The sequence below is a fragment of the Megalobrama amblycephala genome, linkage group LG18, assembly GCF_018812025.1.
Source record: "Megalobrama amblycephala isolate DHTTF-2021 linkage group LG18, ASM1881202v1, whole genome shotgun sequence".
Lineage (NCBI taxonomy): Eukaryota > Metazoa > Chordata > Actinopteri > Cypriniformes > Xenocyprididae > Megalobrama > Megalobrama amblycephala.
In genome coordinates this window covers 21,362,929-21,388,343 of record NC_063061.1, presented here as the reverse complement: position 1 = coordinate 21,388,343, position 25,415 = coordinate 21,362,929, and the positions used below count along the sequence as shown (strand labels likewise).

General features: G+C 36.2%; 3 protein-coding genes and 1 non-coding gene across 6 annotated transcripts; 2 read left to right on the top strand and 2 right to left on the bottom strand.

Annotated features, from left to right (window-relative positions):
* Positions 1–526: 526 nt before the first annotated feature.
* Positions 527–10,656, bottom strand: LOC125252885. Of its 3 annotated transcripts, none has more exons than XR_007181301.1 (2): positions 10,552–10,656; positions 527–1,687 (listed from the first exon to the last, which is right to left on the bottom strand). XR_007181301.1 is itself a non-coding variant. In XM_048166532.1 (2 exons), the coding sequence occupies exons 1-2, from the start codon at positions 2,641–2,643 to the stop codon at positions 854–856; spliced, it is 1,164 nt and encodes a 387-aa protein (XP_048022489.1). In that variant the 5' UTR covers positions 2,644–2,662; the 3' UTR covers positions 527–853. The 3 variants fall into 3 exon arrangements, 1 of the variants encoding a protein (XP_048022489.1); XR_007181300.1 differs by lacking the exon at positions 10,552–10,656 and adding an exon at positions 4,374–4,742; XM_048166532.1 differs by lacking the exon at positions 10,552–10,656 and adding an exon at positions 2,314–2,662.
* Positions 2,920–13,494, top strand: LOC125252886 (lysosomal membrane ascorbate-dependent ferrireductase CYB561A3). Its single transcript, XM_048166533.1, has 7 exons — positions 2,920–3,245; positions 5,271–6,769; positions 6,997–7,174; positions 11,278–11,480; positions 11,610–11,764; positions 11,967–12,132; positions 12,832–13,494. The coding sequence occupies exons 2-7, from the start codon at positions 6,737–6,739 to the stop codon at positions 12,856–12,858; spliced, it is 762 nt and encodes a 253-aa protein (XP_048022490.1). The 5' UTR covers positions 2,920–3,245; positions 5,271–6,736; the 3' UTR covers positions 12,859–13,494.
* Positions 13,148–13,219, bottom strand: trnaa-ugc. The gene has a single exon. It is a non-coding gene; the product is annotated as a tRNA-Ala (tRNA).
* Positions 13,495–13,647: 153 nt separating the features above from the next.
* Positions 13,648–23,230, top strand: zgc:193801 (uncharacterized protein LOC564476 homolog). The gene is given in 9 exon segments (XM_048166531.1): positions 13,648–13,842; positions 18,970–19,168; positions 19,252–19,442; positions 19,747–19,917; positions 21,407–21,565; positions 21,959–22,093; positions 22,251–22,343; positions 22,426–22,533; positions 22,535–23,230. Coding segments are annotated over 9 exon segments (1,401 nt in total). The 5' UTR covers positions 13,648–13,827; the 3' UTR covers positions 22,865–23,230.
* Positions 23,231–25,415: the final 2,185 nt, after the last annotated feature.

Here is a 25,415-nt window from a genome sequence, read left to right as displayed (position 1 = left end):
TGAGCAGCGCGATGCATGCATGCGGTGCTGACACAGGAGCGAACAGCGGCGAACCCGGAAGCGCCGCACTGTGTTTACTTTGTGAACAGTAGGAGACTGACAGGGAAGAGAAGAAATTGTTGAATAAATTTATTTTTATTTTGATTTGAAAACAAAAAGTATTCTCATCACTTAATAACATTAAGGTTTAACCACTGTAGTCACATGGACTATTTTAACAATGTCTTTACTACCTTTCTGGGCCTTGAAAGTGGTAATTTCAGTCTATAGGGAGGTCAGAAAGCTCTCAGATTTGTGTTCTGAAGATGAACAAATGTCATCTGGGTTTGGAACGACATGAGGTTGAGTAATTGACATGAATTTCATTTCAGGGTGAGCTAACCCTTTAAGTTTCTTTTTTTCTTTCCACATTTGCAAATGTGGAAACTTTTTAAAGTTTTTATCTTTTATAAACCTTATTTATCCTTTAAGCAAGAAAAGCTATTTTCTGGGGGGGGGGGGAAATTCAGGGTAGGAAAATCTTACACAATGTTGCTTCAAGTAAATTTATTGGGTTTTTTTTAAGGATATTGTGTGTATATATTTACAAACAGGGTAAAAAAAAGATTAAGAACATGATTTTTGACGTTATTAGATGGCTATGATATAAATGATTGGGCCCCTCTGACTTTTCAAAAGAATAATTTGCTATAAATAAATAAATACATATATGAACAGCACAATAAAGTCATCTGAATTCATCAAGTTTCCTTTTGGTAAAATTGTCCATAACATTTTTGGCCTCTGATAGATGATGTATGATATGATGTCTCTGGATACAAATCTCTGTGCTTTTTCATACATGTTATTTATTTCATACTGCAGGTCTAAAGTGGTTCATTGTACGTTTAATCTTGCCATTGAAATAGTAAAAATGATCATTCTCCTCGTCACTGACTTCAACACCGTTTTGTGGCTTTTGTGTGGTATATTTTCTGTGATTAATGATTTCATATAGTTGAAGAGGGCTCTGAGAATGGTGGTCCGACCTGGCATTGCGTGGTTTGCTAGTGACAGACAAATTCAAGAGCGGTGAAGGGGTGGTGTAGTTTACTTTGCCTAACATCATCTTTTCAAGGCATCTCTTCAAACCGGTGCTAGTACGATGAATGAGTGCAGAGCACAGGTCTGTAATCATATCTGTTGTTAGGGGGGGTTTGGTGTTTTTTGTATTTTGGGTAAAGTCATGTTTTGCTTCCTTGATTTGCATTGGTGTTGCCGTCACACATGGCATCGCAGTGTCTTGGTAGTCCTCTATCTTTTCCGCTTCAGAAAAGCTGTGTGGAATTTTCTCTAAGCTGTTCAGGTTTAAAGGTCCTGTGTTTTGATGATTTAAGAGGGTTTGCATGGGTTTGGCCAAAAAGACTCCAGAAAGGATCTCGACCAGTTGCTTCACCTTCAGCCATTTCCACTTACATTTCTCCTGAATTTTTTGGACAACTGCTCCTTCAAAACTAAGCCCCTTTGCATTTGTGTGGCGGTACGCGATCCAGCGAATGTAGACTGTGTTCTGCCAGTTCCCCACTGGCATGTATTTTGCACTGGGATCAAACACACCACTTAAAATATATGTGGTTGATGGGGATGTTCTTGAGGTGACTTGAGGTGGGAGTGAGTACACCTTTCCTCCGAGCAGATCATCAACAACCTGTCAACAACAATGGCAGAAATAAGAAGTGTGAAACAACTAGACAGACCTTCTCCTCACTAACAAGTTTTCTTTTTGTGCTCTATTGCACATGCGCGTGTGTGTGTTTAACAAGGATTGTACTTAACAAGGACTGTATTATTAAATTAATAATTCATTCATTATGAAATATTCAGTGAGCACGGATATGAAAGGTTTTTTTGTTCACTTGATCCTGCTTTGAATTCCACTTTAAATATGCAAATTGGATTTTTTTTACACTAAAAAAAATATTTTCACAATTTATCATTTTCTTTTGTCAAATCAACTTAGATCATTAAAGTTGTTCAGATAACATAATATCTTGAGTTTTTGTTGATTAAACCAATCGCCTTCATTGCATTAACTCAAATTTTAAACAAAATTAAAATTTAGCCAAATCTTGCTTGTATGGAATAAGAAAGGAGTTGTAAATTCATGAAAGTGAATTAATGATTTTAAACATATGAAATGTGTAATTTGACATAACTGCAGAATTTTTTTTATTTAAGACTTTTTATTATTATTATTATTATTATTATTATTATTATTATTCATTAGAGTTAGGATAAAAGAGAGGAAAAGAGAGGATAAAAACAAGACCTTACCGATGGTGATATATACCAAGTCTTGATATTCCTCAAGAGATCCTGCTCTGACAAATCAGAGAACCCTATATGGTCTATTTTATATGCCCAAACAAATGGCACATGTTTTAAGGTTGGAAAAATAGCAATGGAAATACATTTTTCTTCATGGCATCTACAACAAAAGTCCACAGAAGCTTTTTTAAGAAGCAGTCGAAGAGGAACCCATCCCTTGTAAAAGTTTCCTTCACAATGGCTCCACTTTTCGTTGTGGTGATCTGGCTGAAATATCGCACCCCACACATACAAGCACATTGAGGTGAAGCCGAGGAGCCTTTGTAGCCTCTTCATGGCTCTTTCTCAGCAGCTGTGTGGAAGCAGTTGAGCTTATGCGACAAGCTTTTATCTTTGTTTGATATCTGGCACTCGTGTCCTTGTGTGCTGCCATAGGATACTAGTCTTCTTAAAACTCTTTGACAAGAGAAACCTAATAATATATATATATATATATATATATATATATATATATATATATATATATAAACTATAATTAAACGAACAAAGCACTAGTGACATCAATTATGGCTCAACAGTAATGCTTTGCCTCAACTAGTAGATCATGTTACAAGTAATGATATGGTCATGGGTTATATTCCTGAAAAATGCACCAACTGATACAATGTATATCTTAAATGATCTGTAGGTCAGTTCTAAAATATGCAATCAGACACTTTCAATGGAAGCCCAAAGTCTAACAGGACTGCTATTTATCCCTTCAAAATGAAAGGTCTTTCCGAGCAAGTGACAGAATGAAGTGTGCATTGACATTTGCATGTCATCATTATGAATGTGTGCAGATGATCGGTATTCAAAGGCTTGCAGAGCTCTGACACACTTGATATCTGACCTGAACCCAGCAAAGAAAGCACACCTGATACTCTGCACCCGCGGAGGTAGGAATGATGTTATTCTGCTAGTTTTGGAGCGTACATATATAGACCAAATACATTTAGTCTTTTTAATTTTCTTCACACTTGTGCTAACAGAAAAATACAAACATTTGAATTGTTAGTGACCCTAAAGAGAACGAAAATTATGTTTGATTAAAATTTGATTCAGAGCCACAGCTTTTCATAATGACCATATGATTACCGCATTTGATCAGAGAGGTATTGCTGTCTTTCAGTTTGTGACCAAAGAGCACAAAAGAAAACGTAATATTAAAGGTACCCTTTGCTTTGCAATCAAAGTCAAATATTACTTATAACAGAGAGGAAAGTGGGTAGTGTGAGGACAAATAACAAAGAGAAACTGATGGAAATAATCAAAGCATACACTTCAGTTATAGCCTGGAAGATCTCAAAGAATGGAAGCCAATCTATCTCACAGATGGAGGTCAGACCCTCATCAGAAGTGGTCACAGATGGGGTCCTTCCCATGACATCCTTGTTTTCACTCCACCACTGTGATGGTTCCGTAACATAAAGTCTAAAGTCACTGTTGAGTCAGCAGTGACTTTTAGGTCTTATATAATTGCTATTATATCATGTTTTTAGAAGCTCAACTTCTAAATATGATCATATAAAACTATCATGCTTGCTTTCATGATTATGAAGACAATGTTTCACTCAGTAGCGGCTCCTGGCCATAAATTTAGGTAGGGCAGATTCTAGGTTTATCATTTCTTAATGATAAACATTTCGTAAACTTTATATACTAATTGCTGAACACATCAGACACAATTGTAGCAGAATTCTAATGTCCTTGCGTTATTCAGCCTGAGGGTGGCGCTCTAATGGTGATTACAGACTTTACCACACATGACAAACGCATAGAATGCCATCTTAGAATTGCATTAATGTAGTATTTATTACTTCCGAATGTTGTTTTAGAATATTGTAAGTGTAGGAATTCCAGTAAGGAAAAAAAAAATCAAGTCTATTCTCAAACAAGCATGAAACAAACACAACAGACTAAGTTATTGTATACACAAAAGCTATTAACATGTGCACGTATAATTAAAGGGTTTATACTCTCATTAATTTGATACACTACTCCACATAGGAAGAACAGACACTGACCTGATGCAAACACACATCTGAAGCGGACTGATATCGTCCTGAAATGGAGTGAGGTTCACGGGGTTTACCTAAAGTAAAATTAAGCGGGGAATATGCCCCAAATGAGAGTGCGCTGCAGTTCCATTTTTCACCACAGATTTACATTGGAAACTTGTGGGGCGCTGTAGAGCTAGATAGGGCGAGACCGTCTGCCCCACTTAGTATCATGAATACATGCCTGCCGAAAGCCATGCGCTACATTTTAATATACCCTGCTCACTTTACGACTTAAAATAGTCTAGAAAATCCGAAAAATATATGTTGCAGAAGGCTGACCACATTTATAATTTATTATTAATTCAGTGTATATAGAGGTATGTTTGGATTAATATTTTGGTGGGGCTCTGCACTTACAGACGAGCCGTAGCTGGTCACTAATGAGGGGTCACAAAAACTAAACGAAATAATTGTATTGTTTCGGTACTTAAGTCAGTCAAATATTCAAATGTGTTTGTTTATTATGTGCTGCTAGAGTTATGCAAAATTAATAATTGAATGAGTTGGAATTCAAATAAGTATTTATCTATCTATCTATTGTACATTCCATTCATTCATCTACCATTCTGTCTATTTATCTTTGTCTGTTAGGCCTATAAACCTAAACTCTTGACAAACTTTGCTTTTGTAGTTAAAAAAATATATATACAGGTTTACTCACATATTTACTTTAATTCTACTTCTTGCATTCAAATTTGAATCTCTATCCTGCATACTGTTTGCCACCTCAAATTCAAGAACTGAATTGGAATTTAAAAGGCATTCTTAGTTCAATTCTGAAATCCTGATTGACTTGCACTGTACTGCTGATGCTGTTATATTTTATGTTTGCATTATACATTTGTATTCTACTATCATTAGGCATATTGGAGAAAATGGGCAACAAAAACACTAAAATGAAAGTGTTAAACAGGAGCAGCAGGAATGTGCGAGCCTTTATAAGCAAAGAGAAGCTGGATGTTGAAGCCTTCATTACAAAATACACCGGCCAAGATGCGGACTTCCTGGACATCCTGCTTCCAAATTCTATAATGAAGTTCTGCTTTCGACTTGACGTCCCAAGCTACCGTATCCTAGTTTCTGAAAACGGTGAGCTTCCTTGGGAAGAGAACCAGTATATTTCACTGTTTATTGAGGATGAGGATGATAAGGAAGTCTGTATTAAGCATATCTGTCTCTGCATGCCTTTACCTTCTGTAACATCTGTTTTAATATATGATATATGATCAGTTACAGACTATGTCTGTTTATCAATGCCTACAGAATGTGACATATGTCCTCCTTTGTTGTATTCCGCCATTTTGTTTTCTTGGGTAAATGCATCTGTATTTGTTCCTTTTCAAAATGAGTAAATAAATATATCTGAACAATGTAGATCTTTGTGTTTTGAAAGCAGAAAGAACATTTCATGACCATGAAAACACGCCATGAGACTTTTGGCAGACTCAGTTTTGTGGTTTGAGAAGATGGAAATCTCTCTAATTTGATAAGTGAGTAAATGGCCAGTGGTATTTGAATGAAGCAAGCACACTGTCATTCCCTTACATGAGTCATTTCATGAAAATGTGAGTACAGTAAGTGACTGGCAGATGAAGGTAAAACATTGTACTTTCATTATAACCTAAATTACGGTCATCTCCATCTGAATTCGTAAGGTCAGTTCATGGATAATGCCAGTCATTTTAGTTCATGTCCCCTGTCCAGCGTGAAGAAAACGTGCCATTTAGATAAAGGTTGAGTAAGATAAGCAACTCTTACTGGCATTTTAAAACACATATCATGTCATATTTGCATTCTATCTGCTCTCACGATAGCTTGTGTGAAAGAACATCCAGCGTGACAAAAATTCTGAAGACACGCTTCATCACAGAGTGACACTACAGCCTTTGTGGTGCTCACATGTTAATATGACACAGCAAAAAAGGAAATTTGCAATATGTAACATCAGTGGTAGTGGTATTTGCCATTTACTAGCATAGCTGGGGGTTAGTACCTGAAACAATGGTAAAAGTCAAATTCATTGTGGGTGCAAGAAAGCCTGGGTTATATAGGTCTAAGCTCCAGAAATCAGATAAGCCTGTATAAAATGGTTCATATAACATTTTCTTTCCTCAAATAATATATTACAAAGGCTTAACACCCATTGAAGCTCCAGCCACTCCACTATAGTTATGTAGACACTTGATACAAACAGAACTATTCAAATTTTTTTTTTTTTAGCTGTCTAGGAGAATGAGTTAATAGCATGACCATGACTTGCATAACATCTCTCCAAAATATGGGGTTGGACTCATAAAAGAAAGTCACAAAGAGAAACAGAGGAGAAAATGTCAGTTGAATGCCTGGAACAAAAAAGCAAGGTAAGACTACAGGATATTTCATTTATGTGACTGTGTAAGCTAACATTTCAAGAAATTCTATGCTTGATCTTTTGTAACTTCAGAATTGAAGTATAAGCTTTTACAGACTTTTATAGACATTTCTGTTATTGGCTGAGGAATAATAAAACTGTTAAAGGTGATTGCCTTAAAGATCTATCAAAAGAATAAAGCTCTGAAATCATTTTATCCATCTGCTTTACACACAGATGCGTTTGCCTGTGTCCTTCTATGTGGTGAGCGTGTGGCTCGGGTTTTTGTGTGTGATATTTGTGTGTTTGTGGAGTGGGACCTGGAGAGGAGGATTTGCTTGGGACGGTTCTTTTCTGCAGTTTAACTGGCACCCGGTCTTAATGGTGACGAGTCTCGTGGTGCTATATGGAAATGGTGAGAAGAAACCACTCTCTTTCTGTCTCACATGTAAACACTTTTTCTATTGCTTTCTTGTTTTGAAATGGCAGACCTCTTTCCTTTTCATGTTTATGGTCTTGCTCCATCACAGACAGTCCCATAAATCATAAGTAATTCTGTTTAACATCACATTTGTTTCTCTAAGATGGCAGTGAGATTAAATGGAAAGTAAATCGAGATTTAATCTGAAGTTTTTTACCCAAAAAGAAAAATTCTGTCATCATTTGTTTTTACAACTTACATGATATTTTAAACCTGTATGACTTTCTTTCTTGTGGAACACAAAATGTGATCTGTCACACGCGTCTGACAAAATCAAGTGTGTCAGTAATATTTTCTATCAAATTTAATGACAAACTGTTAGGTAAATGCGTAATGATATAACAAGCATTTAATTATACAAAAACATCTGTGCTTGTCTCTAATGGACAGTCTTCCATGCTGCGTATGCCGTAGTTAATCAATATGAATAGTGAGTGATAAAAGCTGTTTGTTTGTGAAGCATTGATGGGGAGATGAGGGAGGATATTTAATAACCATTTAGTTTTAGTAGTGAAAATATGTTTTGAAACTCACATAGGAGAAAGGTCAACAATCATAAAAGAAAAAACTATGAAGGTACCAGTTTTAGATGGTAATACTGTTACTTTAATATGCCATGAGACTGATTACAACTTTCATATTCCATAGTATTTTTTTTAGCGTTCAAAAGTTCGTTAGAAGTTTAAACAGTGATTAATAATACAGTAAATATTGTGAAATATTATTACAATTTTCTATTTGAACCCTTCATGCATCAAACCACCAATGTTGGGGAAAGTTACTTTTAAAAGTAGGCTAATGCATCACAATATGGCGTTGCTCCCTAAAAAAGTAACTAATTAGATACTTTTTATAGAAAGTAATGTGTTGCATTACTTTTTCTCATCAGGGCTGGCCTCTGTAAATGTAAAGGCCCTTTCACATCAAAAGTGAAATGAATAGGCTGCGTTCACACCAGACGCGACTTGCGCGAATAAATCGCGCTATTCGCGCGTAGTTGGACGCTTAAACATTTTGAGTTTACTCGCTTCATTCGCGCGTGACATTCGCTTCCTTCGCGCAAATTCGCGTCATGAGAGGGGCTCTCCCGCTCCTTTATGTGTCCCAGACTCTCCCACTGCTTTCTGCACACTTCCTCTGAATAAACACAACTTGTCAGTGGGGAAATAATTGTAAATTACAGCGAATAAGTTCAATTGGTCGTCTTTAGTTGGCTTGTAGTCTTAATATGTATATAGTATATATATAGCTCAAATTGAGTAAAGACCGTTTTTTACAACTTATCAGATTGTCCGACCTCCTCACTCACTTTCTTTCAAACACGATCCTTTTTATTTCTGTTTCAATAAATGTATGAAGATGTATAGCGACGATGGTTTTGTCCTCCATTGTTGTTTCGAATTTCTGCTGATTGGTTAACGCGGCGCGGAAATTCGCCAAAGTTCAGATTTTTCAACTTGCGCGATTCGCGCGAATCGCGTCATTCGCGCCGCAGGATGTCAATTCGCGTCTTTGCATTGACTTAAAGGTCCCGTTCTTCGTGATCCCATGTTTCAAACTTTAGTTAGTGTGTAATGTTGTTGTTAGAGTATAAATAAAATCTGTAACATTTTAAAGCTCAAAGTTCAATGCCAAGCGAGATATTTTATTTAACAGAAGTCGCCTACATCGAACGGCCAGTTTGGACTACATCCCTCTACTTCCTTCTTTAATGACGTCACTAAAACAGTTTTTTGACTAACCTCCGCCCACAGGAATACACAAGAGTTGCGTTTGTAGAGTGTGTTTGTCGCCATGTTGTCGAAACGCTGTTATTTTCATCCCACAGTCCAATCACCGGGTCTGATTCCGGCTCAAATTGATAGGGTAAAATTAAAGACATGTTTACAATAACACTGAGCGCATGCATCTCCACGTTATGGTAAAAGGCGTGACCTTTCCGGGCAAGGAGCGCTAAGCTGCTGTCGAATCACAACACAGGAACCGCTGGCACAATCAGAACTCGTTACGTATTTCTGAAGGAGGGACTTCATAGAACAAGGAAGTCATCAGCCCGTTTTTATGACAGTGGAAACAGCAGTATACAGATAAGTAAATTATGTGAAAAATACTGTGTTTTTTTTTACACGCGAAACATGAACACATGTTATATTGCACACTATAAACACAATCAAAGCTTCAAAAAAACACGAAAAACGGGACCTTTAACATGTAAATCACTCGCGCTTACCGCTTCATTCGCGTCCGGTGTGAACGCACCATGATGCACATTCATGCCTGTACAGTAGAGGGCGCAGCTCAACAAACAAGCCTTTCAGTTGTGCTGCCATTCTGGAATACAGAATAATAGGATGCAGGAGAAGTACTAAATGAGTAAATGTGTGTTCACATTTAGTCTAGAACTAGTCAAGAATAACCATCATGTTTACACACAAAACACCTCTGCACTTACTCCCGATTTCTCTTAACATGGACAGGAGAGCTGTCAGTCAATAAATGGGAAAACAAAGTAACATGCGTTAATTATTTAAATAAGTAACAGATATTTTGTTGTAAATTCAAAAGTAATGTGTTACTTTACTAGTTACTTGAAAAAAGTAATCTGATTACGTAACTCGTGTTACTTGTAATGTGTAACTCCGAACACTGATAACCACAGTCAGGATTTTTTCCCCTATATATTTTAATTACTCTTAAGGTATGAAAAACAAGATTTGAACTTTTTTTTTTACACATATTTTACAAAGAGATTTTCAGATGTCCACTTGAGTGGACAGTATGCGTTTATGTTTTTAACTGAAGAGATACTGTATTAAACATAATACAGTAATAACGCAGCAAAGCGGTTAACAATCCAATGAATAAAATGATATAAGATCATGTGAAAACTGTAAAATATATACAAAAAATATATATAATACAGCTTAAATTATTGCAAACACAGTTGAGTTTGTTCCCGTTTGACCAGCAGACAGAGAAGAACTTCATACAAGTAGATGTTTTCAGACTGTGGAAAACTGTGGAAAAACTTGTGATCAGGTTTTGACATAACTGCAAATTACAATCTAATAACACAAATACAGCTAAAAAAGTCACTGCAGATCAAGTATTTTGAAAAACAACAGTAAAATAATTATAATTATAGCTGAAATATAGCTAGTGATAGCCTACTTGGTGACCAATTTAGTGGAAAGATGCTAATCAGGATTAATCAGATTCCTCCCAATCTAAAAATCAACACTTGGAAAATTTAACAATGATATGACTCCTTAGATGTTACTTAATGTTACATTTTTTTTTTTTTTTTTTACCTGCAAGAGTCTCCAAGGAAAGAAGGAATGGAAAAATATTCCGGAGCATCTTGGTATTCTGACTGGCTGTCAGCCATCTTGGTTTGGAGGGGGAAAAAAATTCACATACAAAGGCTTGCCACTTGGTGGCAGTGTATAGGATGATGCACTAGAGTCCATTGTAGTGGATGATGTGCAACTATGCCATCAAAACCCATGCATTCACAATAAAATGGCTTTTTAATAGCTGTCCACCGAAATGACCTCGATGCGTGAAAGGTTTAATATATTTTAAAATGCAAATAATTCCTGTGATGGCAAAGACTCCAGTCTTCAGTGTCACATGATCCTTCAGAAATCATTCCATGTTATGCCGCTTAATTTTTTATTTATTTGTGGAATTTTTTTTTCAAGATTCTTTGATGAATAGAAACTTCAAAAGAACAGAATTGATTTGAAATAGAGTTATTGTATAACATTATATAAGTGTTCAATTTTAAGTGTCATTGATGAATAAAAGCATTAATTCTTTAAAAAACATATTACTGACCCAAAACTTTTAAATGGTGGTGTACATGGTATATTCGACAGAAAATACTTCCAGGGATGTTACCATGGTTCCATGTATAAAAATAAATAAATAACATGGTATACCATGTCCAAAAACACTAACTGTACGCATTCAGATACATTTTTCTCTTTTTCTCTCCGTCTTTCTCTCTGTGTCTGTCTCTCTCTCTCTCTTAGCCATAGTCCTGTACCGTGTTCCTCTCACCTGGAGCAGGTGGTGGTGTAAGGTGGCCCATGCAGGGCTGTTGTTCGTGGCCGGGGTGTTGTCTGTGGTAGGCGTGTGTGCTGCCTTTGATTTTCACAGTGCCAACAACATCCCTCATTTGTATTCATTGCACAGCTGGACTGGGATCTCCACAGTGGCCCTATTCACTTTGCAGGTATACCACATGGGCTAGCCTGATGATTGACATGTCACAGTATTATCACTGCTTCTGCACTACTCCATCAAATTTCAATAGAATGATGCTTGACATTGTCTCCTGTGCCTTTCTCCTCTGACTGAATAGTGGTTTGGGGGTCTTTGTGCATTCTTGTTGCCCTGGACCCCTTTGGCTTTTAGAGCCCGTCTGAAACCTCTCCACATCTGGATGGGCATGGCCATCTTCATCCTGAGTCTCATCACCAGCCTGTCTGGAATCAATGAGAAACTACTGCTGACGCTGTGAGTGACAATCCTACAATCACATCTATGTAGCTACAAGAAATCGCTGCAATTTATCTAATTCACATAAATAATACGTTTTCTCTCTAAATTAGCTGTAGGAAGCTCTTATTATGGTGAAACCACCTCTAATCTCTGAGTGTTTTGTTGACAGCTGAGTTGTTTGTAGCTGTTTCAATGTTCCCAACCAATGTCTCAACAGAAACGGGAGAAATGGAAGCAATACAGAACCATATTCCTCGCTGCCTGCTGAAGCTCTGTTTGCAAACTCATTAGGTATTTTAGTAGTTATTTTTGGATTGGTAGTGCTGAAAATTCTGACCAATCAGAAATGGAAGAATCCAGAGTTTGAGAATGAAACTGACAGGGTGAGTATGATGACATTTAATTTAAGATGCCAAAATTGAATTATAAGAATAAACACTACCGTTTCAAAGTCTTTGGTATTAAGTTTTTTTTTTTTTTTTTTTTTTTTTTTTAAGAAATTAATAATTTTATACACTGAATGCAATGAATTGATCAAAAGTGACAGTAAAGACAGATGTATATTTCAAATAAATGCTGTTCTTTTGAACTTTTCATTTATCAAAGAATGAAAGAATCATGGAAAAAGTATCATGGTTTCATTGATAATAATAATAAATGTTTCTTGAGCACCAAAGCATATTAGAATGATTTCTGAAGGATCATGTGACAATGGAGTAATGATGCTGAAAATTCAGCTTTGCCATCACAGGTATAGATTATGGTTTAAAATATAGCCTATATAAATATAGAAAACAGTTTTAAATTAATAATATTTAACATTTTACTGCTTTACTTTATTTTTGATCAAATATAAATGCAGCCTTTTTGAGAATAAGAGACATAAAATATTTTTAAAATCTTATCGACTGCAAACATTTCCACGGTAGTGTGTGTATGTGTGTGTGTGTATATATATATATATATATATATATATATATATATATATATATATATATATGTATATGTACATTTGTAACATTAAAAACTTAAGTGCTGAACAGAGAGGCAATGGCTGAATTTGTTTTTAATTTCATTTGTAGCCTTTGCTGACAGAAGATGCCAGATGAAGACTGGAGTAAACAAGATAAAGGAAGAAACGTTTCACGTTTTGATTACTCTGTGGCAGCTGTTTGGTTTTATGCCTTGTCCATCTACACATTCAAAACATCTGAAAGTCAGTTGATTGACATGTAACCGTGTGACCTCTTGTGGTTAGCAAGAAAATTGCAAGAAAAAAAATCAATAAATGTACTATATATTGCGTCTTTAACATTACAATTTTATCTGTTTGTTTTAGTTTTTTGAATTGTAGTTGTAAAGTTGTTATAATTGTAAAATTGTAGTCCTTGAGAAAAGTGGAGATGCCGGGGATTGAACCCGGGGCCTCATACATGCAAAGCATGCGCTCTACCACTGAGCTACATCCCCTTATGAATCTACAGAGTGTACATTCCTATGAGAGCTTTGTAGAAATGCATTCATGACATTATATTTGTTTTTTTAATTACTTACAAAATGTGAAATTACAACTTTGGAAAAACATTTTCTCTTATACGTTAGCTAAATTCTTAAAAACCTCCGTAGCCTTCTTCTAATAATTCGTTAAAATAAAATTAATGAATTCTGAATTTTATGAAACAGTACAGGAGTGCAGTAATTTAGATAAAATATTTAAAGTGTCTGGCTGCCTTAAATATTTGAAGATATTTAATATGGTGGATTTTTCATCTAATACCAGTGTACGTGCAGCCTTCGTTGTGGTGGCTCTTGCTCATCGATTACGGTGCTGATTGGTTTAAAATTTCACCCAAGCTGATGGTGGCCAATGAAATTACTCTACGTTGAGCTCTAATAATGACATCTCGTCATTTCGTTCATCGGTGCTAGTGCTGGAAACTCGCAGGTGAATGTGTGTACACGCAGATGACGAACCACACACAAGCGCTCTGAAATGGGATGTTTCATAGGCTAAGGACTACGACAAACGCCGGGCGGACAGCTGAATTTGAAGCGGAATTTTATATCATATCACAGGCATGTCCGCTTTTGTGGTGAGTGAAAGTTTAAACGTAAAATGCTATGAGTTTTATGTTAGCTTGCTAAAGTTGTTAGCTTGATTAAGTGTACAAAAGCTGCACGCAGCTTTTAACTTTCTGGACAAATATGATTCAGTACAGTAGTCAAGATTTGCATTATCAACCTGGTATGGTTTTATAACTACCCATTGAAATATATGTAAATACAGGCCTAATGAAATATGTAAATAGAACTGTTAGTGATGCATTAGGCCCATTTAAGCATGTGTATTTCATCTACAACATGTACATGAATAAGAGCATTTTGCAAACAAGACCTTTTTGGAGTACCTGAGGTCGTGGTTGTAATAATTTCTCATATTGTTGACAAACTTGCAGTTTATGGCACGGGCCAAGTTTCATTGGATTTCGGCGGCAATGCTTATGATTACCACAAGGGGCTCTTAAAGAAATTAATATTAAAACAATATCTCAATTTGTGAAACATCTGCAATTCACTTGTATGAGTCAATAAATACAGTTTGCATGTTGATTCAGTTTAAATTATGTGTGAAATACAGCAGGTCAAAGATTTCAGTAACCTCAAATGTGACCCTGGACCACAAAACCAGTCATGAGGGTCAATTTTGTGAAATTGAGATTTATACATTGTCTGAAAGCTGAATAAATAATCTTTCCATTGATGTTTGGTTTGTTAGGACAGGACAATATTTGGACGAGATGCAACTATTTGAAAAATTGGAATCTGAGGGTGCAAAAAAATCAAAATATTCAGAAAATTGCATTTAAAGTTGTCCAAATGAAGTCCACATGAAGCAATGCATTTTACTTACAAAAATAATTTTTTATATAGTTACGGTAGGAAATTTACTAAATATCTTCATGGAACATGATCTTTACTTAATATCCTAATGATTTTTGGCATAAAAGAAAAATCGATAATTTTGGCCCATACAATGTATTGTTGACTATTGCTACAAATGTACCTGTGCGACTTATGACTGGTTTTGTAGTCCGGGTCACAAATATGTTTTCAGATTTGGTGCCCTTGCTGTAAATCTGCAGCCGTTCACATCAGACCAAAATTTTTTAAATTTGAATAAAAATGAAAACTAAACTGCGAAATTTTATGCACAAAATGAGCTCATTTCAAATTTGATGCCTGTTACAGGGACGAGGGCATGTTTACCATGGTGTAGCATCGCCTCTTCTTTTCAAAAGACGTCTGGGAATCGAGGTTATGAGTTTCTGGAGTTTTGGAATTTGGTCCCATTCTTACCTGATATAGGTTTCCAGCTGCTGAAGAGTTTGTCGTCTTTCGTTTAATGATGCACCAAATGTTCTCTATAGGTGAAAGATCTGGACTGCAGGCAGGCCAATTCAGCACCTGGACTCTTCTACAACGAAGCCATGCTGTTGTAATAGCTGCAGTATGTGCTTTTGCATTGTCCTGCTGAAATACACAAGGCCTTCCCTGAAATAGACGTTGTCTGGAGGGGAGCATATGTTGCTCTAATCCTTTATATACCTTTCAGCATTCATAGTGCCTTCCAAAAAATGCAAGCTGCACATACCATATGCATTTTTGCAACCCCATACCATCAGTGATGCTGGCTTTTGAACTGAACGTTGATAAACACGCTGGAAGGTCTCCCTCCTCTTTAGCCCGGAGGACACAGTGTCCAAGATTTCTAACAAGAATGTCAAATTTGGACTCGTCTGACCATAGAACACTTTTCCACTTTAAAACAGTCCATTTTAAATGAGCCTTGGCCCACAGGACATGACGGCGCTTCTGGACCATGTTCACATATGGCTTCCTTTTTGAATGATAGAGCTTTAGTTGGCATCTGCAGATGGCACGGTGGATTGTTTTTACCGACAGTGCTTTCTGGAAGTATTCCTGTGCCCATTTAGTAATGTCATTCACACAATCATGCCGATGAGTGATGCAGTGTTGTCTGAGGGCCCGAAGACCACGGGCATCCAAAAAGGTCTTTGGCCTTGTCCCTTACGCACAGAGATTTCTCCAGTTTCTCTGAATCTTTTGATGATGTTATGCACTGTAGATGATGAGATTTTACAAAGCCTTTGCAATTTGACATTGAGGAACATTGAGAAACATTGATATTTGGCTGTCCCAGATGAAAGTTTGCCATCGTTAAACAATCGTGGCGATTTCTGGGATCATGGCTCTTAATCGGTGGTCCTACAGTGAAAGAGGTTCAAAGTAGGGCTGAAACGATTAGTCGACATTATCGACAACGTCGACAATAAAAAATTGTCGACAAATATTTTTGTTGTCGAATAGTCTCTTGATCTTATATTACCTATTTGAAGGGCCTGCAATAACGCGGTGTAACCAGTGGGGCGCTGTAGCACAATACTGTAATGCAGCCCTCCCGGATCAGATCCAATAAAAGAAGTCAGCGGTTTGGAGTACATAGTGCAAACGAAGTCGAACCCGTGAAATGTGGGAGATTAACATAGCATAAACATAACAAACATAACGTTTAGCATAACTACAGAATACTGTCATGCAGGGCCACCAGCTCTCATTCAAACTCACTGTTCTCATGCCACACGTCCCACACAGTGAAAGATGCATCGCAGAGCAAAGAAGACACAGACAACGGTCCGACAGATAAGACAGATCAGGTTACTTTTGATATAAAACTAAGTCTCAGCTTTTAAATTCTGTCAATTTTACTACGGGATTCAAACTATACTTGTGGTTGTGACGCTGTTTAACGTGGAGCGGCAGATCGCTAAGCGGCATGTGAACCTATTCCTCTCTATTACAGCGCAAAATAAACGTGAATAAACATCAAAAAGTACTTACTGAACTTACTGAAATGAATCCATCTCTAATGTAATCATCTAATCAGAGTTTTAACCGTAGAAAGAACTCAATAAAACTTGCAAACAAATATATCACACAAAATGTAACATTTACCTCAGGAATGCCATTTAATGACCATAAATTCGATAGTGTGTGTGTGTGTGTGTGTGTGTATGTATATATATATATATATATATATATATATATATATATATATATATATACACACACACACACTACTGTTCAAAAGTTTGGGGTCAGTAAGATTTTTTTTAATGTTTTAAAAGAAGTATCTTCTGCTCACCAAGCCTGCATTTATTTGATTAAAAATACAAATAAAAACAGTAATATTGTGAAATATTATTACAATTTAAAACCGCTTTTCTATGTCAATATACAGTAAAGTGTAATTTATTCCTGTGATTAATTAAAATAGAATATTTTATAACATTATAATTGTCTTTACTGTAACTTTTGATCAATTTAACTCATCCTTGATGAATAAAAGTATTGATTAATTTTATTTCTATTCCCCAAAAATCAAATTAAAATTCTTACTGACCCCAAACTTTTGAACGGTAGTGTTTAATGTTACAAAAGATTTAGATTTCAGACAAATGCTGTTCTTTTGGACTTTCTATTCACCATAGCATCATAAAAAAATGTAAATAACTGTTTTCAACATTGATAATAATCATAAATGTTTCTTGAAAATCAAATCATCATATTAGAATGATTTCTGAAGGATCATGTGACACTGAAGACTGGAGTAATGATGCTGAAAATTCAGCTTTGATCACAGGAATAAATTACACTTTACTGTATACTGAAATAGAAAACAGATGTTTTAAATTGTAATAATATTTCACAATATTATTTTTTTTTATTTGTATTTTTAATCAAATAAATGCAGGCTTGGTGAGCAGAAGATACTTCTTTTAAAACATTAACAAAATCTTACTGACCCCAAACGTTTGAACGGTAGTGTATATTTTTTAAAAAAAAAACAACACCACATAATTACATATATTTTTTACTGTTATTAAAAAGTTATTACAATTCCCAGACTTAAAAACACAGTACCAGTCATTGTAACAGTTGGACTATTGATGACTTCTGAGGGGGAAAGAAAACCTGAAGGATATTGGTCTATTCAGTTGGCTTGAAAATCATTAAAAATACACTTTCAAAAGCTGAAGTGATTTCCTTGTTTTATTTACTAGTTAAAGTACAGTATAACTCAATATTTTAACTAATTGCTAAAGTAGAATAATCGAACAAAGCTTACTGATTAATCAGTGCAATAATCGATGATTAGTCGATTAATCGTTCTAATAATCGATAGATTAATCGATTATCAAAATAATCGTTTGTTGCAGCCCTAGTTCAAAGACAGTCGTTTTCCCGGTCTTGCAACCAAAGATGGCATACAATAGTTTTCTGTCAGTGTCAGAAATTCAGCCTGATCAACGCAGTGTGTTTGCTGCTACGACCTATGTCTACTGACCAGCCAATAAAAATGCGACATGAAATCAACATGACATGGCACTAGAACTTGAAACCACTTACCTCAAGCTCTTTTCCCTTCTTCTTTCACCGCTTCCTTTTTATTTTCAGCACACATAAAACCTACAACTGCCAAAGTGTGATTTCAACATAGTGTTTTGTATAACAGTAGTGCATGCTGATGACGATTTATTCTTCTATAGAAACTTGCATCATGGCGTACGATTCAACAGGTGTCATCATCCTAGTCTACATGCATGTTGTACCCAAGTTTAGTAGATACATGTCGCACAGTGAGATAAAGTAATGATCTTATAGGATTGCTAAAATCGTGCAGTGTATCCAGGGCTTAAGACATCCCTTTTATAGCTAATCGTGTTACAAACCTGATATCAATTAACTTAATTAGTTGCTAGATGTTCTCCCAGTCTCAATTTCTTGCTTTTTCAGCCATTTGTTGCCCATGTGCCATTTTTTTTGAGACCTGTATCAGGCATCAAATTTGAAATGAGCTCATTTAATGGATAAAAGTGTAAAATTTCTCAGTTTAAACATTTGTTATGTTATCTATGTTCTAATGTGAATAAAATATTGGCTCATGTGATTTGAAAGCCTTTTAGTTTTCATTTTATTCAAATAAAAAAAAAAAAAAGTCCCAACATTTCTGGAATTTGGGTTGTATATGCCAGCCCTAAACAGCTTTCAGCACAGTAATAGGGCTACTTATTCAAAACAATGTCTCTTTTAGAGTTGCATTCACAAGGCTCTCTTCCTGTCTGCATTTTATTATCTAGGCCCATCCCTCGGTTCGTGTCAGAGGAACAGAACACGCATACACACCTGTGCTGTGTCAGGATGAGAAGTGTTTGGGGCAGGAGAAAGGAGTGCACATGCACTGCCCGCTCTGTTCTGTGGCCGAGGCTTACCAAGATCCCGTCATCCTGCGAGCTCACTTCCGCATCAAACACGTGGACAAAGGCATTGACTTTGCAGGTGAGGCACAGGGAAACTGTTTAGCTTGTATGAATGATGCTCTTTGGAATCAGTCTCTCTTACACTTATTTTTTTATGGACAGGTTTGAAGGTTCTGCGTTGCTGTATCCATTGTGAGATTGTGGGAACTATTAAAGGAGAAAAGAGGTTTAAAGGTGCGCATTGGCACTGTTACCGCTGTAGAAATGGTTTCAACAGGAGGGATGAGGCCATCAAACACTATAAAACACACTTCCGAAATCCCCACACCACATTCCAGATCCAAGTGACACAGGTAAAGGTGGATAACATCGGACTAAAGGTTAATTCACACCAAGAATGATAACTATTAGATGCTCAAGCTCTTTAAAGTCATGTATATTCTGATTGGCTGATGCGTTTATCATTCATTAGCTGGAAAAAAATGTCCTAAAAGTTATTCCAACTATATCATTTCTCTCTGTCATTAACGTTATAGTTCATCAAATTAGAATCATTTTTTAAATGTTATAGTTATCATCCTTAGTGTGAACGGCCTTTTTTCCGCATTGGCTATCACATTTTTAAACCTAATAATGTTTGCATGTTTCCTCTCTCAGAATGTGAACTGCCGACAGTATTATGGTGAGAGCTCAGAGGCTCATGCTAAAGCATATGAAGGGCTGGCAGTGAGTCTTGGATCAGGAGGAGATGGCACAAGCATTGGATCCATATTAACTCACCCTATCCTGACCACTGGCACTGAAACCCTATTGACTGTGGAACCAAAGGTAGACAAACAAAAAGTTTATTTTCAGCATATTCATTAAAGGGGACCTATTATGGCCTTTTTCAAAGTCTTGATTTTGTTTTTGGGATCTACTAGAATGGGTTTTTTATGTTTGAATGTTCAAAAACATTATTTTTCACATATTTTACATTGTAGCACCAGTCTGTCAGTAACGCTCTATTTAGGTCCTGTCTCTATGAAGCCCTGCCTTCCAAAAAGTGCACTGTGCTCTGATTGGTTGGCTGGAGCAGTGTGTTATGATTGGTCAACCTCTTTGAGGGCGTTTTGGAAATGTCACGCCCCTTACCATCCACTAAGGGTGTAAGTAGTTGATCCGTATGGACCAGGCCCCACGGTTCAGCACGCATGTGATTCGCAGATCAATTACAGAGTTTAACCATCATAGAGTGAAACTATAATTTGCACATGATTTGTTTTGCCAATTTACACATTTAAGACATTTTAAGCCACATTTACTACTGATCATGTCTCTGTGATCAGTAGTAAATGCTGCTCCATCTGAAAGCACTGCGAGTTTGAGTTACTTACAATGTGCATTTTAAAAAGTCACAAGCGTCAAACATCTTTCCAACCATGAGAAGCATTTATGAACCACTTGTTCAACAAAAGACAACATTTAATAACATGTTTTTACTCCAAACTCACCTCATAATGTCAGTTAATAGTATGAAATGGCATCCTTTTGTGAGATGATGTGGCTTCTTACACAGAATAAGGCACACTACATATTATTTCATAGTATTCTATACAGTGATAAAGGCAATTATGATATCAATTATGATCTTCTACTAAATCTCTTGGTATTTGATTTAAAGGGTTAGTTCACCCAAAAATGAAAATTCTGTCATGTATTACTTACCCTCATGCCATTCCACACCCGTAAGACCTTCGTTAATCTTCTGAACACAAATTAAGATATTTTAGTTGAAATCCGATGGCTCCGTGAGGCCTCCATAGGAAGCAATGACACTTCCTCTCTCAAGATCCATAAAGGTACTAAAAACATATTTAAATCAGTTCATGTGAGTACAGTGGTTCAATATTAATATTATAAAGCCACGAGAATATTTTTGGAGCGCCAAAAAAAAAACAAAATAACGACTTATAAAGTGATGGCCGATTTCAAAACAATGCTTCAGGAAGCATCGGAGCACAAATGAATCAGTGTATCGAATTTGCTGTTCGGAGCACCAAAGTCACGTGATTTCAGCCATTGGCAGTTTGACACGCGATCTGAATCATGATTCGACACACTGATTCATTTATGCTCCGATGCTTCATGAAGCAGTGTTTTGAAATCGGCCATCACTTTATAAGTCGTTATTTTGTATTTCATTTTCGTTCTGAAGATGAACGAAGGTCTTACGGGTGTGGAACGGCATGAGGGTAGGTAATAAATGACAGAATTTTCATTTTTGGGTGAACTAACCCTTTAAGTATTGTTGTTTATCTCTGCTTTGTGTTTGAAGGAAGATGGTGAGAGAAATGGGATCCCACTTGGTGCTGAGGAGGAGGTGGGGTCTTCCCAGAATTCATGTGACGGGACACAGACTCTTGTTCTTATGGACCCTGATGGACAGGGAAACAGTGTGATCTATGACACGGCTACTGGTATCATTACTGAACAGGTCAAAAGTTTGGGCTCAGTAAGATTTTTTTCAAAGAAATTTATTAGTTTTATTCACTAAGGAGGCATTAAATTTAACAACAACAACAACAACAAAAAAACAGTAAAGATATGTCTAACCTGTTATCACTGTTTCCACAAAAATATTAAGCAAGCACAACTGTTTTCAACATTGATAATAATATAAAAAGTTTCTTGAGTGCCAAATGAGCATATTACAATGATTTTTGAAGGATCATGTGACACTGAAGACTGGAGTAATGGCTGCTAAAAAAAAATCAGCTTTTGGATGATTATAATGAAATAATGAGTGTACATTATTTGTGTTTCTGTCTTCTGGTTTAGCAGATCTCCTGGTAGGAGTGATCTAAAAGCTTTGTCACTGTAATTTCAGGACGCAGAAGGTTTGGAACAGACCCTGCTACAGAAACGACTCCTGGAGCTCCACCAACAGATGTACACACTCCGTCAGGAGAAGGAGACTATGGAGAAGACACTACAAGCTGAGATTAAACAGCTCAAAGAACAGGTTCATATTAAGCCTTAATGCATTTGTCAATTAAGTCATTTTTAACTTTTATTAAAATAAAATTCCATGTTTTTTTATGTATTATTTATTTTTGTACCCATTCCTGCATACACTTGCTGTAGTTCAGTCTTCTTTTGCATTTCTATTTTATTTTTAGGTTGCAAGTCTGGTTCAATCTAATGTTAGGATGTTTGAGGAACTGCAAGCATACCAATGTCCAGATCACAGCCAGCAGAAGGTGGCCAAGCTTGTAAGTGTTCTGAATTTATAGGCTCGGGTGAATTCAACTTGATATTTCTCCTGGGGAAAACTGTCTTATTTTTTATTGTTAGATGGAAAACCTTGAAGCTCAGCACAAGGAGCTCCTGCAGGCCCAGTTGGCCTCACTCAGGAGGGAGGTCCTGTCAGGAGCAGATAACATGCCAATCAATGGCCACAAGGGGGGCACTGGAGCTCAATGTGGATCCAGAAGAGCCACAAACTGAAGTTATCAGTGGCACTTTAACAGAACTGGAGGATATGGATGTACAGTTACAAACTGAGCAGCATGAGGCACTAAGATCCACAGAGCTTGAACTAGTGCCAACTGATACAATGTCCTGTTTGGAGAGCCCTGACTTGGACTTAAATTTGCCAAACACTGGCTTGACTACATCTAAGGTTTTAGAGGATAAACGGGAAGTGTCATTGTCCCTTGTATCGTCTAAGAAGCGCAGCTCAGCGGATGACTCAGTAGACGCAGTTGAAAGCAAAGTACAAAGAGTCAGCTGAGAATGATTTTACATTAAAAACACACTCGTCTCCATTCCTTTTTTTAACTCTTTTTAAAAATTGCTGTTACCTTGGTCACACATTTCCAGGTCAAAAATTCTGTGCTCTGTCTGTATTCTGTCATTTTACAAAACATACATACATACATACACACACATTTCCATGATACAATATTTTTTACCTTTTCCATGCTTATTTATGTTTAAATGCTAGTTTGGCAGTGCTTTTTGATGTACTCGTATGCTCTTTTCACTCAAAGAATGAATGCATTGGATTTCAGTTTGCTTCTTTTGTTCTTTGAGCATAAGTAGAAGCATGTCATCATGAATTCATAAAGTAAACATATTGTGATGATCTATGGAAAAACGTTTTATGTTGGGTTGCCAAATCTTGAAGGTCTGTCGGCATAATAATACTTAATTCTCCTACTTGAGCTTTTTAAAATATATTTTCAGTGCCAACTAAAGCCACATTCACACAAAGCCAGAGCTTTCCCTATCTGGTCTTTTTTTTCCCTTCTAAAAAAAAATCCGTAAACACGGCGTTGTCTCAAGAAATATCTGGGTACACAGGAAACCACAGAAACAGACTCGAAACAATGTAATTACATGTCAGACCACCAGTATGTGGCACTCTAATTCTGCCACACTAAAAACAGACAAGACTTGGAGTATTCGCATAAACCTTGATTGCTATATACAAACCTTTACTAAAGTAAAAGCTTTACTTAAGCTAATAGGCTTAGTAGCTTCTGCAGCACAAACACAAGCATGTAGTCCACCATTGTTGTTGGTGGTGGTGTCTGACTCGAGACGTGAAAAATTTAGTGCTTCTCAAATGGTAGGGTGCATCCTGTGGCTGTGTGCAGTCTGTGTCACAAGAAGTGCTTTGAAGTGTGCCATTTAAGACAGGGTCTCTGTTTCCCATCACTAATGAACACTTGCTAATGAACGGTTGCACACTTGCAGGGCTTCGGAAGTGACATCTACATGTGTGATTCACTCTCAAAATGCATTGATTTGACATAACCATTGCTAGAGACAGAGATATGCAAAAGTAGTAACACACTGGCAATGTAAACTTAAGACAGCTTAATAGAAATTTGTTTCAAAATATTGAGTCCAGTATTGTTAAACTAACTTTTGCTAAACCGAAAATATTTCACTGTACTGCTCAATAGCATCTGCATTAGTCTTTTTTTTATTATTATTATTCTCTTTGGTACTATTTCCACAAGTTGTACATTTTCAAAACTCTTAGTACAAAACTCGAAACTAATCACACTTCTAACACAGCTAGTCATTCTTTCAAAACTTGATATCACACTTCTGTTCTAGTTGTACAAATCTTCATTCTACATAATCACTGTTTCAAAACAAGATCATTCTGATATGTAATGAAAACATTTGGTTTAATCACAGAAACACAACAGTATGATCTTCTTTCAGTTTAGTACTTTTAACAGTTAATACAACAGCAAACAATGCAAGAAACATGTTTCAAATCACCCTTTGCTGAAATAATCACAGTAACACAGGCTACAGATGACTCATTAGAAAATACATTTACATTACCTAAATTACATAACTGACAAAGTAATGTTTGCAATAGTATTTATTCAGTGTGTTATCAAATGGTGTAAAGTATGACACAGTCATGATGTTTTGTGTACAACAAAGTTTGCTGCCAATACAGTAAATGTTCTCACTGTACCATATGACTGAATATTGAGCTTGATAAGGGTGAATAACAGTAATGTGGCAGTCTTTACCATGGTAAACTGTTTACAGTATCACATGGCATAGTACAATGTAAAATGATGCCATCTGTCTCCCTTCTGATGCATCTCTGATCAATCTGATATTATACAGTCATTGACTGTTTCTTTTCCCTTGTACTCTATCCTGCTCTTTGTTCACAAATTTCAAATCTCTCTCTCTTTCTCTTTCTCTCTCTCTCTCTCTCAATTAAATTTCAATTCAAGTGTGTTTTATTGGCATGACAAAAACTATACATTTGTATTGCCAAAGCAATTGCAGCTGGGCAGCTTAAAAATAGTGCATATATGTATTAACAGAAAAAAGAATAATAATAAGAATAATAATAATAGTAGTAATAATACACTACAATACAATAAATAAACAATATATATGACCCTTAAAGGGTTAGTTCACCCAAAAAATGAAAGTTCTGTCATTAATTACTCATCATCACGTCGTTCCACACCCGTAAGATCTTCGTTTATCTTCAGAACACAAATTAAGATATTTTTTATGAAATCCAAGAGCTTTCTGACCCCAGACTGCAAAGTAATTTTCAAAGCCCAGAAAGATAGTAAAGACATTGTTTAAAATAGCCCATTTGACTACAGTGGTTCAACCTTAATGTTATGAAGTGAAGAAAATAATTTTTCTGTGCAAAAACCAAAAATAACAAATGAAGAGTTTGGTTCCAAAACGCGATAAACGCCATTTTCAAAAAATTGAGTTTCCACCAAAATCAGTATTGTATCTGGTCGGTATTGAAAAGTCATTTATTAATTTTGCGCAAA